At 45.0% G+C, this 19,549-nt stretch overlaps 1 protein-coding gene across 5 annotated transcripts; it reads right to left on the bottom strand.

Annotated features, from left to right (window-relative positions):
• Positions 1 to 360: 360 nt before the first annotated feature.
• KIF23 (kinesin family member 23) lies at positions 361 to 19,549 on the bottom strand. Of its 5 annotated transcripts, none has more exons than XM_069866593.1 (24): positions 19,514 to 19,549; positions 19,110 to 19,176; positions 17,714 to 17,842; positions 16,071 to 16,176; positions 15,427 to 15,563; positions 14,679 to 14,788; positions 13,827 to 13,994; positions 12,842 to 12,883; positions 12,291 to 12,403; positions 12,037 to 12,158; positions 11,554 to 11,656; positions 11,173 to 11,252; positions 10,963 to 11,082; positions 9,910 to 10,069; positions 9,213 to 9,380; positions 8,808 to 8,965; positions 7,829 to 8,002; positions 6,973 to 7,152; positions 6,297 to 6,602; positions 4,291 to 4,521; positions 3,445 to 3,527; positions 3,090 to 3,171; positions 2,904 to 2,974; positions 361 to 1,120 (listed from the first exon to the last, which is right to left on the bottom strand). In XM_069866593.1, exons 1-24 carry the CDS (start codon positions 19,522 to 19,524, stop codon positions 1,105 to 1,107), a joined length of 2,937 nt encoding a protein of 978 aa, XP_069722694.1. In that variant the 5' UTR covers positions 19,525 to 19,549; the 3' UTR covers positions 361 to 1,104. The 5 variants fall into 5 exon arrangements, with proteins under 5 accessions (XP_069722694.1, XP_069722693.1, XP_069722695.1 ...); XM_069866592.1 differs by having other exon boundaries at positions 19,110 to 19,179; XM_069866594.1 differs by lacking the exon at positions 12,842 to 12,883 and having other exon boundaries at positions 19,110 to 19,179.

Here is a 19,549-nt window from a genome sequence, read left to right on the forward strand (position 1 = left end):
AGGCAATAGGATGAGAAGAAACGGCCTCAAAGTTGCACCAGGTCAGGTTCAGATTAGACATCAGGAAAGATTTCTTTACTGAAACGGTTCTCAGGTACTGGCATAGGCTGCTCAGGGAAGTGCTGGAGTTACCTTTCCTAAAGGGACTTAAAAGACAGGCAGGTGAGGTGTTCAGGGATGGTTCAGTAGTGGACAGGTATGGTTAGACTTGATCTCAAAGGTCTTTTCCAACCAAACAATTCTGTGATTCCAAGATACAGTCAAAATGCCGCGCGCAGTGCTTACTGTAGTTTCTGTAGCTTCACATGCCCCAAGGTAACAAGAACGTGGTTTTCAAGAGCCATGGAATAATAGTATTTTAATGTATATGCAGAGCCACATATATAAAGGTCGCATTGCATCTGTGAGCACATTGCCCTAATACCCCATATCTACAGGTGTAAAACATTTACTTGCATTACAAAGTAGGTCTGATGTCCAGTCACCATTACTCATCTACATCCTGTATCTCTATTCCTGCTAAAATACTATAAAGGGTTGAAGACTGAAACTGTTTATTTGCATATTAAATAATGAAAGGTAGTTCTTCAAAGAAGAAATCTGTATCACCAAGCTGTTGCTAGCTATAATAAAATATGAAATGGCATAGAAACACTCTTAAAGTGCGATCCTGCATCTAAACAAGTAGCAGCATTTACACCTCTTCAAAACAGAGGCCCTGACAAGGGATGGGCAGCAACCAGAAGTATTTTGCACTCTACAAAACAAACAAGTAGACAAAATATGCAAGGCAAAAGCCTTGTGTCATCAGACTATAAAGATACGGCTTAATAATAAGAGTTGGATACACACGAGGCAGAAGGAGTTCTTCAGAATACCAGAGGACAATGGCAGAACCACCCTGCACCTATTGAACATATATACACCCACACACAAGTGTCTCCGGGGTCACAAAAGAACATAGCTCCCATTTAAACATCGCTGAGCACGGGCTGTGATAAAAATATAAGCCTGTAGTGATAACAAAACAGTTTATCACTGGCAGCAGACAATACATCAGTCTGATAAAAACCAAGAGGATTCCAATGCAGGAGTACATTAAGGTCATGGTTTTCTTCGTCTGAAAAAAAAAAAAAAAAAAGAAAAGAAAGGCACAAAGAACTGTCAGGTTTTACACAGCAGTTTTCTTTACAGCAGTCAATAACTTCTTCACCTATTCTGCTGTTTGCATAAGTCTGACTTATGTCCTATGCTAAGAAGCATTACAAGAAAACTAAAGAGCTTATTTATCAAGAAATAGTTGGATTTTACTCCTTTTTTAGACAGCCAGAAGCTTAAACCGAAGCTTTACTTTAATTGTTTAAAGCTGCTGCTTTAAAAATAAATACAAGTTCTAACTGAATGCACAGGCAAGGTAAGGGATTTACTACATTACAAGGCTGCAGGAAGGCTGCAAGCAGCAGCAGGTCCCAGTTTCTAATAAGAGACACAATAAACGGTATGAAAGAACCCTATTTGTCACCAGGGATTACTGATTTCAACCAGATCTAAGCATTTTGGATTCCAGTTGCAATAAGTTCAGCCCATTTTGGCTTCATAGAAGCCCCTTTACCTCTCCAGCCCTCTCCTGCCTGTACGTTTGTCTTGCAAAACTGCACATTTTCTTCCCCTGAGCTGAACAGGTGACTTCCACAGCACTGCCAGCGCCTACCTGCAAGAGGCCACAGCTGGATATTGAGTTCTGTTCTGCAACACCTGGTTTAACAAAAGCACGTCTTTTGCTGTGAAGCGTTTTGTCTGACACAGGGGCTCAAGGGTTGGCCACTGGCCTTGAACTTACAGGATGAGTTGCACTCTGCTAGAAAGTGAGGGTTCTGATGTGGTGAGCTTGCATTTATGCATGCAGTCACCAGTGACCCCACCACCTTAAAGGACAACAAAACAGTTATAATTCCTCAGGGCTGTCACGTCTGCATTTGAAGAGGAGGAATGTTTCTTCTAGCACAACTAGGGCCCACGTTCCTTTAACGGCTGCCTTGACAATGACATAGCAGGAAGCAGCTGGAGTATTAGCTGTGTTCCAGCACACCATTAGATACACCCTACAATTGCCTCAGTCCCCTTGTCCCTATGCTGCTAGTGAAATTGTAACCTTGTCTAATGGAAATTTATGTAAAGATATGAAAATCAATATTCTTTACATTATCAGCACATGATAAAGGCCAAGGGGACAGAAGAAGGATACAGCTTAGTACTTTCTCATGGCCATCCCAAATCCTATTCCGACAGGCTGAGAGGGTTAGGCTTGGTCAGCGTGGAGAGAATGGCCTCCCAGTACTGAAAAGGGATCCAGAAAAGCTGGGGAAGGGCCAGGGAGCACAGAGAGAGGACAAGGGGAAATAGCTGTAAGTTGGAAGGGGGGAGATTTAGATTAGACCGTAGGAAGAAATTCTTCACAATGAGGGTGGGGAGGCCCTGGCCCAGGTTGCCCAGAGGAGTCATGGCTGATCCATCCCTGGAGGTGTTCAAGGCCAGGCCGGATGGGGCTTTGAGCAGCCTGGTCCAGTGGGAGGTGTCCCTGCCCATGGCAGGGGGTGGAGCTGGATGGGCTTTGAGATGCCTTCCAACCCAAACCATTCTGTGATTCCACTCTGGACCCTCTTCCCAGCTTTTTACAATCAAGATCACCTAAGATCAAACCTGACACTCTGCTGCACCAAATGCCAGAGTTCTACCCAGACGACAAGTTAATAATAGTGCTTAGTCACCAATTTCCAATGCTGACTAAGCCTGCTTATCTTTCATGCATGCATCCCAAACCTGAAGTGGGAAAGTCACTTCACTTTAGAGGTTAGCAGGAAAGAGAATGCAACACCCCGGCTACAAAGAAGAGATGCACTTACTTGGGCTGAGCATGATGCTGATATCCAGGTCCGAGAGCTGATCCCGCCCTCATCTCCACTGCCACAGAACACTGGGAAGACAGAAGAATCAACTTTATTGCTACCCCCCAATCCAGCCATCAGCACTACCCCACCTTCTCATCCAGATCAAGCATGAGATGTCCCCTTCCTTCATTTATAGCTTACTCTGGTTTCTACATCAGTCCATTCAGAGTCTGCAGCATCCCCAGGCGGGTCAGGATTGGAAGGTGACGATCTTCGCTTTCGACTGAAAGAGCACGTAAAAAAAGAGTTACAAGCATCATGTATTTTGGGAGCCTCTCATACACAAGCAAATACAATTTACACTTTCAAAATACTTTGTTCTCAGCAGCAGACCAGACTTAAAAGCAACTACAGTGCCTACAGCCCCTCCTAGTTACTTTGATGTGATTTCAAGGTAAATTAAGTAATGTTTTATTCAATCATTTGGTCCAGAATCAGCTACTACTGGAGTTATGGATCAACAGCAGGATCAGAACCTGGATGTAAAACAACTCACCCAGTCGGAGATTCTTGCTTCAGGGTCTCTATCTCTGTGAACTGCACAGCCTGTCCACCACCCCTGGTTTTGAAGACATCACCCTGGAAACCAAAAGCCATTAACAAGGAACAGTCAGAAGGTCAGTTATGGTGCAGTGCCAGCTTTCACATGGAAACTGAAGTGCTTGCAACAGCCAAGTCCTTGCAGGTCAGCAGCCAGCAAGCATTTGTGCATCAAAACACTCTACCCCACTACATTCTTCTCTTATTATACACAGGACAATAGTGAGAACGCCATCTACCCCAGTGATCACACACAGGAGAGCCATAGAGCAGTCATTACAAAGGCAAAGATTTCTGTATGACAATGATCGCTAAGTAATACTACAAGAATCACACCACAGGCTCTGTCTGAGTGGTTCCATCCCTCAGCATAAACAGGAACGTTGTCAGATATGCAGGACTTTGCTTTGGGAAACATCGCAGGAACCTAGAGGTTTACCTTACAGGAGCGAGCGCCTTCTTAAAACTCATAATAAGATGACAATATTGGGAGGCCCAGGACTATAGGAAAAATGAACCAAAAGCTTCTTGATATAAATTACAGAGAGCTTTCACAGTTTGCCTTAATTAGCACAGTCAACATTTCAGGACACACGCATTGCAACGTTCAAAGCCTAGTCTGCCTCAACAACCCGCCTGTCAATTGGCTACTAGAAGTTATGTCATAGAATCACAGGATGGTTTGGGTTGGAAGGGACCTCAAAGCCCATCCAGTTCCAGTCACGCTGCATAGCCCAACCACATTGCCAGAAATAGCTTTGACAGGGTTATCATGAGCGCACGATGAAGGCGTTTGCATTACCTTAATGAGTTTGGTTTCAATCTCCCCATCAGAGGCAAGCTCCTGGTGTGTCAGCATGTACTTGTCGCACTTAGCTAGTGCTTTTTCACTTGCAGCCGCCACCGTGATGGCATGGGGGACATGTGGCTGCATAACTGTTTCAGTGGGCAGATTAGAAGGTGGCTTATGATCTACCCATCTCTCCCCAGCTGAGCGTGACCGTCTGTGTCTGAGGCGAACTGGAGGTGCGTTCTGATCAGAGCAGAAGAGAATCAGGAGAAATCAGCACACAGTAAATCTCTCAAAGGACATCATTAGCAGATGTGAACTTTGCAGGTCTGGTTAAAACGCATTTGTCTGAAGATCAAAGCTTCCTTCCTAAAGTGCTTTCAGAGTAGATCCTGAAAGGCACCATAACCAAGAGCCCTGCATCAAATTATTAATGGATTATTTCTGTGCCAATTAGCTGTTATCCAATCTGTCGCATCCCAAAGCTATAGCAAGGTTTCCTCAAGGAGGACATCTTGGTGTCTGGTAATGCTCCTCCCGAGTTTCCAAATCAAATCCGATTGCTACAAACATATTAACCAACCAGAAAAGATCAATTCATGTTTTCATCGATGCATTCAGGGATCAAAATGTATTTTTGAGGCAGCAAAGCAAGCAGAACGAGTATGGCTTTCCAACATCTCTAAATATATTTTTATATGTATAAAAATATATCTTTTCTTTTATGAAGATGAACATCATTGTCAGTTGCTCAGGAAAATCAGAAGATGGGAACTTGCTTAAAAACATGTGTCTTTTCAAAATCTGTGAATGGGGTTAGAGTATTTATATACTCTGTTCTGTTTACATACTAATGGTAACATCACAGTGACATTACAAAACCCAAACCCATCAATGCAAATCCCATCCACAGTATCTTCAGGTGATGAGCATCAATCAGGATTTCTTTGCCCAACAGATGTGAGATTGGCTGTACCCCTTCCAAATACACATCTTACAAGTCTAAAACAGCTCTTATAAAATTAAACATGAAGGGAAATGTGGCTATAGGCAAAAATTTCCCATTAAAATAAAAAAAATAAAGTAAGAATTCCAGTATTTCCTTCCTCTCCCTGCTTCTGTTGGGCAATACTTATTTCCATTGATATTTTTTTGAAACAATTCGCCAAGGTGCCTTAGAAGTTACGTTCTCAGGAGAGGGCACGCTGCTGCTGTCATTTTTTACTGCAGAGAGCACATCGCTTATTCTGCTGACAGTGGTTTTTGCACTAGTTGGAATAGCATTGACTTAAAAGCAGTGTCCCTGACTTCAAAGGGCCAGCAAGTGACAGGAGTTTTGAGAACACTCTCAAAAATGAATCACACCACAGTCAGCTTTGCTCCTCTCGAGAGGCTGGGTTTGTACAGTTCTCTTGGATTTACCTGAGCCACTGCGCCAGAGCTATAACACGAGAGACATACAGCCAACAAACACTTGCATGCATCAGTTTAATGAAAAAACATCTCCCGACTGCAAGCAAAGCCCCTGGTTTTAATGCAGATGTGAAAATTAGGGAAGACTATTCTAAGAGAGTTAAAGTTAACAGTCACATAAAGAGGTGTTAGCCCAAGTACTGTTTCCAGCAAATATTTGCAAATATGGCTAATAAAACCACCTTTTAAGCTGCCCAAATGGTCTCTAATAAATTGTAGGCTGCGGGATAGATTTGAGGAGACAGAAACAGGTTAAAACACATGGATATTCATAGCTAAGGGAAAAGCCTATCTAGTTCAGAGTTCCTTCCAAGTGCTATCTACACGCCAGCAGGAAACACACACTGCTTTTAAAGAGTTTCCAAGCATTAATTTAAGAAGTCAAAGAGAATGAGTAGTGGGACTCAATCTGGAAACAATACTGTCCTATGAGATGTACATTTAAGGTAGAACTCTAATCTATGTTACGTACCCTAGAGCTTTAATGAATTTTTTAGCCAGACAAACCAACACTACGTTTAGCTTTTGATCAGAGCAGCACTAACCCTGCAGCATTGATCCTCTTCTATTTCTAGCTCATCTCTATGCCTGGAAACCTCAGTGGCTGCAGTCCAGCACATCCCTCTCCTTCTTTCTGAGGTGTTATAGTCTCTACTTTGTTCTGGTCCTTGTTGTCTACGCCTTGCAACAGAAGTGCCACTGGTATGCTTGTGCGAAGGGGTTTTCTGCTCCCATTCCATAACACAGGATGCCACAGAAATGCTGCTACAAGAATTAGAACGTCTGTGCACCTGTGGGTTGTTCATGAGCCGCTGGCTGTTAGGGACCTGAGCAATACAGTTACTAGAAAGCTAGAGAGAACAGGAAAGACGTTAGTGAACACAGAACTAGCAACTTATAAGGCAATAAAACAATGAATACTGACAACGTGCAGAGTGACAATTCAGCCATTCAAGCTTATGGCTTTGTGGAGAGGCATTGTGTTGCAGGGACAGCATTAAGAATCAGGTGCTCTTCCAACACTTTATATGTGCTTGTGCCTTCTAACACTACAAAGACCGCTGATAAACATACTTCGAAATTCTCCTGTTGTATTTAAGCTATCCAGGTTCTGTGCTTGAGAACTTTTTTCCAGCCACCAAAGAAAAATGGCCTGCACTTTAGTTCATTCTTATAAAGATGCTTCTCCTTATAGCAAGAAGTGTTTTAAGGGTAACTTACAGGTACCGGTGGAGGAGACACTGATCTCTGAATAGGCTTCTCTCGGTCTCTCTCCCGCGCAGGCCTCTCTGGCTTTTCATTTTTAGGTTCAGTAACAATGGCCTTCAGCTGCTTCAGCTTTTCATCTTTGACCCAAAGTTTGTTCTGCATCTCCAGCTGCTTTGCTGCTACGCGACGCTCCTACAAAGACAAGGGAGGAAAAGCCTGAAACACTTTACAGTTAGCGTAAGTAATTGTGTTTAAAGGGAATCACGTATTCCACACGGAATGAAATCCTTCCTCCACCGAGATTCAAGCTATTGGAAATAATGACATATGAAGCAAAAGAAAGACTTTCCAGATTATAATACAGTACCATGTCTAATGTCATAATCATTTTGCTTCCTAAATTGTGTGAGCATATCAACTTTAGTTCTATCAATGGTCCTGACATAGTAAGAATTAATCCCTCAGGTTTCCTTTCCTGCTTGCTTGTCAAGCACATATCCGAGCAAGAGTGTACACAAGCATAAAGGGGAAATTCTGACATCAAGTTTCTACTGACAACCAACATATCAAAAGAATCACTCCTTAAGAGTGCCACTAACCCAAAAGAACAAACTCTAGATACTGAAAAGAAGTGACACAGTGCTTATGAGAGCTGCTCTAGCTGCACCAGAAGTCCTTGAGGACTTCATCTTATCATACCATTCTTATAAAGGTTAAGTGTCTGTTCAAGTCCATAATTAAACATACATCCATTCTTAATGCTGCTACATCCATTCTTAATGCTACTACTATAAATAAACACTCAGAAAACCAAGTCACCCAGCAGCACTCTGTTACACATCACTAAGAGATACAGTAGTGTACTTACGCACTCCTTCTCCCATTTCATGGTTGTTTCTGCCACCATGCCCTGCAATCGTGCCTCCAACCTACGTTTGTCAGAAGCCTGACGCTGCAATTTTTGGCTCTGACTTTCTAATTCTTGCTGAAGATTCCGCTTGTCTTCTTCATAAATTGTGGCAGTCTTTTCCAAAATCTCAATCTGGAAGAAGAGAATCATAGAATCACTAGGGTTGGAAAAGACCTTTGAGATCATCAAGTCCAACTGCACATATCCAGATATGTGCAGATCCCTGCACATATAAACCAGATCCCTGACCAGCTCGTTCACCTGTCTTTTAAATCCCTCCAGGGATGAGGACTCCACCACCTCCCTGGGCAGCCTCTGCCAATACCTGAGAGCTCTCTCAGTGAAGATTTTTCCTAGTGTCCAATCTGAACCTGCCCTGGTGCAACTTGAGGCCATTCCCTCTCATCCTATCACTTGGGAGAAGAGACCAGCAACCATTCCACCAAAATCTCCTTTCAGGAAGCTGCAGAGAGCGATGAGGTCTCCTCTTCTCCAGGCTAAACAATGCCAGCTCCTTCAGCCACTCTTCACAAGACTCGTTCTTCAGCCCCTTCACCAGCTTCATTGCCAAGTGAGGAAGGATTGGGCTATGCTGCTTAGAGCACAATCATCTAAGCCCAGAGCTACTGGTCATGTTTTACTGCTAATATCTACTAGAATATATCAGCTGTTGTACAAGCGTTCCCAGATAAAGAGTCCACGTCCCAAAACATTTCAGAGATCCTACAACTTCCTTACAAGTGCCCATCTCAGTGCATTGAGAAAAGCCTCACCTCATAAGAAAGCCAAAAGGTTAAGTGTTTGCTAAAGGCCCCACAAAACACTTCTAATTTTATTACCAACAGCCATTTGCAAACAACTTCTGATGTGAAGAAACTTGTCAAATGGCATGCAGAGCATGCATTTTGTGTTAGCTTTAGCCAATGAAAGCACTGACCTTGTATTCTAAAGTTTTAATTTTTTTCTCCCGGCGTTCCAGCTCCATTTTCTGTCCTGCTAGCATTTTCTCTTTTTCTGATAGTTTTTCTTGCATATAGTTTTCCTTGGACATGACACTGGAGTCAAATTCTTGCAGTGCTGTCTTAAGTGCAAGCGCTGCAAGAGAACCAATACAATGCAGTTCGGTTTTTATCCTACCAACCTAACACTACTAGTTATTTCATTACCTCAAAGAAGGTTTCTTAAGTGATCAATCTAGACAAGATACATATTTCCTGTTATCTTAGAGTGACCCAAGTTGGAAAGGACCCACAAGGACCATTAAGCCCAACTACTGTCTCTGTACAGGACAACCCCAACATTCACATCAAAACTAGCTCCAGACTGATGCTCAAATTCTTACCGGTTTTGGCAACCTCCTGTGACAGCATCTGCCGGGCTTTATGGCGTTTTTCCAGGACTTCAATAAGCTTTGGAAGTGCTTCTTCATCATTAACATCCAATAGCTCACATAAAGGCAACGGAGGGAAGTTCTGCAGAAACATTTCTGAAAGAGATTGTTCTTCTCTCTCTAAGAATGAAAGCCAAGACAGACTGTCAGCAAGCTACAGAACAGAAAAATCCCATTTGACAACACACAGCCACACATCAGTCATTCCACACCGTCATGAATCAGACAGAACTTAGAATAATTAATGAAAGCTACAAGTTTTCCAAAGAGATGACAGTGTTGAGAACAGATTAAATGTGACACACTCAATTTATTGCTCTATAATACCTCCAGGCAACTCTTGATTTCTAAAGCCAGCCTTAAGCATACAAAAACATCAAAGCAGCATCTTCAGCACAATTTCCTTTCAGGAGCTACCATAACGGGACCACAAGTCCACCTCATCACCAATAACAAAGTAACTCGGTAATTTGGTTTATGCTAAAAGTAACACAGCAGTATGAAAAGAGCAGAGAAGGCTCAAAACTAACAGTTAAGTGAACCTCCTTTTGCACTTTCAAGGCTCTAATAGTTTTAAAATAGTCTTCAAGTCCTAACAAAAAAAAAAACCAAACACCGTGCTGCAATCATCTATTGTTCTAACTCTTACCTGCATTTATTGGGCCACCCCGCATCTCCAGTTTCCGCGAGAGCTCCTCTCTGAAGGCCTGATTCCTGAAGCGCCGTCCTGGTGTTAAGCCACAGAGTGGTCTATCAACAGGTCTTGCAACTTCAACTTCCTGGGTCATCTCTGCAAAGCGCATGACTTGCTACAAAAGAACAAAAGCAAGTTTCAAATGAAAAATTACCAGGAGCAGTCCAGAACAAGTCTGAAAGTGATATTTTAGGCCAATAAAAGCATTAGAGGAGACGTTATCAAGCCATAATCTCAAGCAGTTCCCAGCTAGAGGGCTTGTGATTCTGAAGCAGAGCAACCAGAAGCCTTCCCAGAAACACCTCTCCAACCTCTGCCCCCCCCAAAGGAACCACAAAGCTGACTGTGTAGATCGCTAAAGTTCCTGCAAGTACAGGGATTAAGACCTATATAGAAACATGGAATGGTCTGGATTGAAAGGGACCTTAAAGAACATCCAGTTCCAACCTCCTGTCATGGGCAGGGATGCCTCCCACTGGATCAGGACATTCAAAGCCCCATCCAACCTGCCCTTGGACACCTCCAGGGATGAGGCAGCCACCACTGCTCTGGACAACCTCGGCCAGGGCCTCAACAACCTCACAGAAAAACATTTCTCCTAAGATCTCATCTCAATCTCCCCTCTTTCAGCTGAGAACCCTTCCTCCTCATCCTATCCTAGCATTCCCTGATCAAGACCCCCTCCCCTGCTTTCCTGGAGCCCCCTTCAGTACTAGAAGCTAAGGTCTCCCCGGAGCTTTCTCTTCTTCGCTAAACAACCCCAATTATTTGGACTTCTCTAGATAAGAGGAACTCTTCCTATTTTAACATCAAGTAGCAGTTGTAATATTTATAAGGAAAAATAAGACTTAGAAGGTACATTTGCCCTACAATATTTTACTTAATAACCAGAAGTGCTCAAACAACAAAAGTTATCATTCCTCTCACCTACCAAACAAGTACAAGAATTCGGTGATAAACATGCAAAAAGAGCAGGAGGAAGTGAAGACAGATCTGCAAGGACATTACCAAGCTCTCCTCGTAGTCCTCAGCTTTAGGATTAACGCACACAATCATACGAACTTTTCCTTCACCATCAAAATAGTTTTTGAAGAGATGAGTCAGTTTGGAATCTCTGTATGGAACCATCTTAAAATGAAGTACATGAAAGACACAGTAAGCTTTCATCACACCTTATCGTCATCAAATCAAAAGGTAATTAGATAATGGGTTGTATACCTTATTTATGCCATACATCTGGTTTTCCCGTAGAACTTCAATACATGTTCTTAATGTCATTAGTGACTGATTAATATTACCTTAAGAAAGCAAAACAAACTCTGTGAGCAACCATTTGGATCAAGTTTCCAGATTATTTAGCAGTTTATTTAAGGATTGCCCAGACTTGAGTTTTATTTGTTACAGAAAACTGCTCTGATCAACCTGAACCACTAAAATAACTCCTACCAAGCTTCTGGTGTCCAAGCTGGAGGATTTAAGGTCATCAGAACAGACAACTGAACACGTCCATTCTTCCAACAAGTTCATTACAGTATACAAGGCTTGTCTGAGCACATATTAGCACGTAAGAATACCAGGCTCCCTAGGGGTGGCACATACCTGCTTCTCGCAGCCTGCTCCCTTCTGCTTTTGTTCTGCTGGTTCTTTCACTTCCAGCCAGATCAACCAGAGAGAGTTGGCTTAAAGTGATCTGTTCTTTCTCCTGTTACAGAAAACAAATCATGTTCGGGTAGTAATTAGCTCTATAATCCTTCCAATGGGGTAGTGAGAACACCTCACCCCCCCCAAACACTTAAAAAGAATATGTTGTGCCTGGAAATAAAGCCTGAGGGCGTTTTCATAGCCCTTAATGGAAGAAGCTGTGCACCACCAGCTTTTGTGAAGAGGTTGAACAGATCCCTTCTGTTCAGGATCACAAGACAGATAAAAACCATGCTTGCTCTAATCCTCCACTTTTTAGACTCACACTCCACTTCAATGCTCCACTTTCATTACGAAAAGTAGACTCTTTCTGTTAACTACCCTACACAGACATGCAGGTGAGCATACAGTTTCCCCTCTAAGAGCCTGCCCAGAACTCACCTGTAGCACATTATCTCCATCTGCATCCAGGGGTGCCTGAGCCAACTTTATTATAAAAACACCGTGAGAGCGACTGGATTCTCGATTCAGCTGAGTGTTTGCAATTCGCCTCTTCTTTTGACCTGTTTAGAACAAAAACGATTCCTCCAAAACCCTGTTTTATTTATTAAGTAGGAAAGGCCACTCTGTTTCCAGTGTGAGGGTATAAAGGACTACACATCTGTACTGAACTTAAGTTATATTCCAAGATTTACCTCTCCAAAACACTTCAAAAGCTTCCTCTGTAGATTTCACCTCTACTTCTGTGCAGCCTGCCACGTACATGTTGTGATTCTGGTCCTCACGAAGTATCTTGGATTGTGGAGGTCTTGGAGGACAGAGGAGGAAAACAAAACACTAAAATTGAGTGGAGCTTTATGCCCAGCAATGCATTGTGCCATTCAAGTTTTCTTTTGTTTAAGTACAAAATTCAGACTGAATATGTCAATTATCCATACAGCAGATGGAAGAGGAAGTTAAAGTACACGGACACACATCCAGCCAAGATTAGTTACACTTCAGCTACTGCTTTAATTTAGAAGCTACGTTTAATTGCAACTCTTACTGGAAACCATGGATTTGGATAGCAGCTATTGTTTTTCTACATGCATACGCTCAGACACAGAAGCAAGATGGCCTCAACAGCGTTCTATATTGGCTAGCAAAGCAAGAGGAGAAAGGGAGTCAGTCTGAGTTTGTTTCTGCTTCTACCACTAAATGAAAATGTCACTTTCCCTTATTGGGAATAAAACGCTTAGGCACATACATAAAGTCACCGTTGCGCACAGGAGTGTTGCAATTGTTCCACCTACCAAAAAAACAGGGTTAAAAAATATTAAGCCATTCAGCTTGTGTCTAAAATCTCTACATACATAATAAATACACTGTTACTTCCACAAATAGAAGCAATCAAAGAGTCTTTGTGGGCTGATTTTTGGACATAAGCACAATACTAAACCAAATAATCTTATTCTTCTTTAAAAAGCATTCATAGACATTCAGACCCCTTTCAGATCAGTACCCTGGAGACAGTTGTTTCAAAGCAATGGCTTGTTTTGCTCTAGTTAGTCTTTGTAAATCAGCCAACTCTTTAATTAACGTGTGCACCAATGGATATGCACATGGTTTTCTTCAAAGGACTTGGAATTTAGAAAATGTATCCAAAGCTTAATTTGCAGATGGCTTGGCTCAAGGTCTCAAGATTTACCAATTTTAGAAAGCAGCCAAGTACGCACCTTTCCAAAAAGTACCCAAAATTTAATTTATAAGACTATGCATTTCTGTTTCTATGGAAATTATTGGCACCAAGTAAAACAATATATAAACTTGCGTTAATTGTAAAGCAATAACAAAACAGCAACTTTCACCCAACACACTGTTTCCAGGAAAAAAACCCAACACGTCAGCTACAGAATAGCTTACTCTTCAAGTTGCAGTCACCTGCTAGGAAGAGTACTCTGAGAATCGCATGGTTCGACTGAGAATCTCAGCGGGACATAACAAACTGCCTAACACATTAAGTATTTGCTTATTAATCTCCCATTATACTGAAGAGGGGAGCAGTCTTAGCAGTAAAACAACAACCATCAGTACTTGTCACACTTAATTGCTGTTGTCTGGACTCCTTTTTCATGGGATTTTAAGTGATTCCTATGAATCGAGCCAGACATCAAAACTATAGTCACAAAGACATATTGTAGTTCCCACCAAAGCATAACTGAAGCAGGAGTAATGGTATTTGTAAAACTAACTTGGGTTTTATAGGATCAAAGGGAGCCTCCTCCAGGAGGTCATAGATGTAGTTGTTGTAGATCTCGATATAGGAGACAAAGACAGCGTAGACATTATCTTCATCGACTTCTTCTGCTTTGCAGTGCTCTTGCACGTTGATCATATCAGCAAATTCTGGATCTATTTGCCTGTTGAACACACAAAGAATTGTAGCGGTGCACCCACAGCCAACTAATGGCCAGTGACTACGCAACTCAAAAGTAAATCTACTGAGAGGTAGCATAATTCAAGCACAGAAGCGCTCATGCTAGCAACTGATGACAACACATCCAGTCACACTAGATTAAAAAAAAAACACTTTGGAAACTTTAAGTAGATAAACTTAACTGCTTTACTCTGTACCCTGCTGTACTCGGCTGCAGTAAGAAATGCCTTGCTGTTGTGGTTTGAGCTAAAGCAGAACCAGTTTTCTGAATTTAGCTCAGTCTCAGCTGAGTAACTTAATTTTCTGAAAGTTAACTGCACATTCTTCAGACAGTGTTTCTGTCTAGCAGCAATAACTATCTTGCATTCAGGAATCTAATATTTGGCAAAACATCCCCACATTTAACTTCACAGTATTCCTACTCAGCAAAATTGGAACATTTCACTCTTGTGTTAACAAGGATAAAACTAACAGACCAATTCCACATCTTCTAATATAAATAATTACGCAATTGCTCAAACCACATGAAATATTATCAACCTTCCATTTATATTGTAGCCTCCTCTTGAAAAATGAAAGAAAAGAGACCAAGGTAAGTTAAACCCACAGTAACAGAACAATATTTACATTAACTAGATTCACTCTGCACATTACAGGAGTCACTTACGTGCCAGACGGAGTTTTCACAACAGGCATGGCATCTCTCTTCTGGCGCTCTAACAGAGCATCCACTTCACACTGAACATCCACACCATTCTTGTCATCAAGCTTAAAAACCTGGGCAGGGAACACAGCATGTTTAGACAATAATGGCAAACACCAGATAACACAAGGTGTTGGCCAGCAAAACACTCATCAAGCTATCTGACAAAGAAAAAAACACCATGCCTCTCACCAACACTCAGTCTGGCTTATGCCAAGCAGATCCCACAGAGGGCAGATATTCCCAAGATAATAATATTACATAAGCCAGCCTCCTACCAATGAAAAGACTTTCAGTATTATCCCAAGTATATTTGGACACCAAAACTCCAGAGACGATGTGAAGCTTTTCTTGTGGCCAAACATTTATAACACTTTAGGCAAGGTTTCATGGGGCTTTTGTATCTTGAGGCTGGATTTCATGCCATACCTCAAAAAGCTTCCTCTTCCCTTTCTTATTGTTTTAAAAACGCTAAAGAACAAGTGACAGTTACAAGGACTGCCAGCCCATATGTCTTCGTGACGTGTCCATCCTAGCTACTACGCCTACTCCTTGGCCATGCTCTTCAAATATCAAGGAAGTGGGATCTTTTGGTTAGTTTTCTTTCTTTTCACAATTAGACAGGAGAGAAAATTTGAACAGAACCTTTTTTCCTAGTGTTTTTAGGGTGTTACAAGGAACAGTGCAGAAAAGTCAGTGCAAAGCTACCCACAAATCGCTTGGCCTGGAATGGTCCTATGCTGTTGAAGATCATATCCAAACACCGTGGGAGAAGTCCTCCGTCACCAGGAGATCCTGTCATGGTGTGTGTTTTCCCACTGCCTGTCACACCATATGTAAAAAGGAGACCTAGGAGGGACAGGAAAGTTAAGTAATTGTGCTTGCTGTCTCAAAGAAAAGATCAGTTACAATCACATGACCTGCCCTCTACACAAGCAACATGAGTGCCATAACAAAGGTAAACAGGTTTAGAAGGAATCACAGAATTGTTTCGGTTGGAAAGGACCTTTAAGATCATCGAGTCCAACCACTGATTCAGCCCTGCTAAATCCACCGTTGGACCATGCCAGCAAGTACAACCTACCCACTTTCTAAACCCCTCCAGGGATGGCGACTCAACCACCTCCCTGGGCAGCCTGTTCCAGTGCTTGACAATCCTTCAGTAAAGAAATTGCTCCCAACATCCAACCTAAATCTGCCCTGAATGAAAGGCAAGAGTTTCCAAGGATGTTCTGTAAGGGAGCTGAACCATTGCAAATTAAACACATGTTTTTACCTAGACGAGCTAAGAAACCTTCGAAGCCATAAGGAGCTACATGGGAGACGTAGGGCAAGTGCTACAAAACAAGTACTCACCATTTTTCCCATGGATGAGATCTTCCACTAGAGGCTTAGCTACCACATCAAAAAGCTCCTTCTGAACAACAAGGGTGCCAAACACTTCTTTGAACGAGTACTGCATCTGAAGAAAAGGAGATAAACGGGCCTAGACATTGCATTTCCCCATCTAGAAGTCCATCCCTTCAAAATGCTCGTTTCAAACCTCAGAACCAGCAGTTTACCAGAATGATGAAGATTCTGCTTTAGGATTATACCAGTTTGAACACAGGCAGCAGCTCCAATGTGTCTATTCCAAGAGCAAGATGAGGGTCATGAAGACCAGCAACTACCTTATTGCCACAGAGCTCAAGTCCAGAACTAACCAGAACCTCCCAGCAGCCAAAGAATTTCGCCATTTAAAGCTCCAAGCTCAAATCTGTGTGAGCTCCAGCTGTCATCCACACACACAATGAGCAAAGAAGACCCACAAAGGTCAAAACCAAGCTGTTCCTGCATTTAATCAATTTGTTTTACTGCTTGTGACTTTCACAAGTCCAACTTCGGTTTCATAGAATCATAAAAACACCAGGTTAGAAAAGACGTCTTAGATCATCGAGTGCAACCATTCCTATTTGCCACTAAACCACGTCCCTGAACACCTCGTCTACCCGTCTTTTAAACACTTCCAGGGATGGTGACTCAACCACCTCCCTCGGCAGCTTGTTCCAGTGCCCAATGACCCTTTTGGTGACCTTTCCATTCATACTTCTTCAATATATATATTTTTAATTAATCTAGTCACTTCTTAATTGAAACACCTGGTTATGGCACAGCTCTACAAGCTTAGAGCTCATTTCCTTCAATCTGTCCTGCATTAAAAAGCCCTTTCATCAGTCTAAGCCTTCACCAGCTTCATTTTCACCCCTTTTAACCTCTTCCTTCTCCCTGCAGAAGACACCTTTTCATACATGGAGAAGACATTTGACGGCTCAGGGTGCATTTTTGGTATAGATACCTTTGAGTTTGAAAATCTGCTTTTCTAAAAGCAAACACAGCTCACGAGCACAGAAGCATTTCAGGTTGGAAAATAACTTTAAGAACATCAAGTCCAACTGTAAACCTCACACTGCCAAGCCCACCACTACATCATGTCCTTAAGCACCACATCTACCTGCCTTTTAAATGCTACCAGGGATAGTGACTCCACCGCTTCCCTTGGCGGCCTCTGCCACTGCCCGAGAACCCTTTCCAGTAAATAATTTTTTGTCATATCCAATCTAAACCTCCCCTGGCGTAATTTGAGGCCACTTCGCCTCATGCTATCACTGTTACTTGGGAGAAGAGACCAGCACCCACCTCACCACAACCTCCTTTCCAGGTGCTGTTGAGAGCGATGAGGTCTCCCCTCAGCCTCCTCTTCTCTAAGCTAAACAGCCCCAGGTCCCTCAGCCACTCTCACAATCTATGTGCTCCAGACTCTTCCCCAGCTCCGCTCCCTTACTTTCATGCATTCCAGCACCTCAGTGTCCTCCACAAGCCAAAGCAAAACATCAGCAGGAGGGAAGCAGACCACAATCCCCACTTCCAGGCTGGAAAGCATCCCTTTCAGCCAATCACAGCTCCAATTCCAAGGTAAAGGGTCCAGGCAGAGATTTCCCCACTGCCCCCTAAGCTGTTACCTCCCGGTATTCCCCATTGCGAGCTGTCCTGTATCTGTCGGGTGGATGGATCTGCACGGTGGTCTCACTGATCACCTCGATGCAGCGCTCCTGGTCCGGGCGGCTGAGCGGCCGCACCCTGCAATACACCTGGAGAAACAGAGGGAACAAATGGAAATCGTCCATTCTTGGAGTAGCCCCAGAGGGTTCAAGAGGGACCCCTCACTAGGGCACTCTCAGGGAGCCAGCCCCACCAAGGACCCCCCTCACCGGGGAGCCTAGAGGACCCTCTGACTGAGGACCCTCTCATCGGGGAGCCCTAGGAACCCTGTGACTGGGGATCCCCTCACTAAGGAGCCCAGCGGACCCCCACAACTACAGACCCCCTCTCTGGGGAGCCCTAGGAACCCCATGACTGAGGATACCCTCACCAGGGAGCTCAGAGGACCCTCCAACCAAGGACCCCTTCCCTGGGGAGTCCTAGGAACCTCGTGATGGGGGACACCCTCACCAGGGAGTCCAAGGGACCCTCTGACCAAGAACCTCCGGCCGGGAGCCCTAGGGGATCCCTGTGACTGAGGACCCCTTCCCTGGGGAGCCCCAGGGGACCCCCTCAACTAGGGATCCCTTCACTGGGGAGCCCCAGGGGACCCCGTGACCAGGGATGCCCTCGCCGGGGACCCCCAGAGACCCCCTCAACTAAGGACCCATTCACTGGGGACCTCAAGGAACCCCATGACCAAGGATCCCCTTGCTGGGGAGCCCTGAGGGACCCCCTCACTGAGGGCCCACAGGGATCCCCTCAACTAGGGACCCACTCACTGGGGACCTCCAGGAACCCTGTGACCAGGGATCCCCTCGCCAGGGAGCCCTGAGGGACCCCCTCACTGAGGGCCCTCAACTAGGGATCCCTTCACCCGGGACCCCCAGGAACCCCATGACCAGGGATGCCCTCGCCGGGGACCCCCAGAGACCCCCTCAACTAGGAACCCACTCACTGGGGACCTCCATGAACCCCGTGACCAGGGATCCCCTCGCTGTGGAGCCCCGAGGGACCCACCTCTCTGAGGGCCCACAGGGATCCCCTCAACTAGGGATCCCTTCACCGAGGAGCCCCAGGAACCCTGTGACCAGGGATCCCCTCGCCGGGGACCCCCTCAACTAGGGGTCCCTTCACTGGGGACCTCCAGGAACCCCATGACCAGGGACCCCCTCGCCGGGGACCCCCAGGGACCCCCTCAACTAGGGATCCCTTCACTGGGGACCTCCAGGAACCCCGTGACCAGGGATCCCCTCGCCGGGGAGCCCCGAGGGGCCCCCTCACTAAGGGCCCACAGGGATCCCCTCAACTAGGGATCCCTTGACCGGGGACCCCCCTTCTCTGGAGATTCCCCGTTCTCCCCAGCCCCGCACTCACCCCCACGGGATCCTTCGGGACGGGGTTCGACGGCTTCTTCGGCGCCGGCCGCCGCGGCGTCTTGGTCCTTCTAGGGGGAGAGGGGACGGTGAGGGCCGGGCCGGGAGGGAGGGCCGGGCAGCCCCACAGCAACGGGACTGGGTGACCCCAGGAGGAGGCGGAGCGGGGCACCGGCTGAACCCGGGAGGGGGCGACACCGGGACCGGGGACCGAGCCGGGAGGGACGTCTCGGTGGCACCGGGTGAACCGCGGCCTAACTCGACCCCGCGGCGGGACCGGGAGGGGCAGCCCCGGGACTCCGAGGGGCTGGGCGAACCCGGTCCGAACGGAGCCCCGCGGCACCGAGGAGCCGGGTCGGAGCCCGCGGAGGGGGGTTTGGGGGGGGGGGCGGGGGGTTGCCTTACGCCGCTTTCATGTCGCGGTGAGGCCGGTGCCGGCGC

This window comes from Phaenicophaeus curvirostris, chromosome 12, assembly GCF_032191515.1.
Source record: "Phaenicophaeus curvirostris isolate KB17595 chromosome 12, BPBGC_Pcur_1.0, whole genome shotgun sequence".
NCBI lineage: Eukaryota > Metazoa > Chordata > Aves > Cuculiformes > Cuculidae > Phaenicophaeus > Phaenicophaeus curvirostris.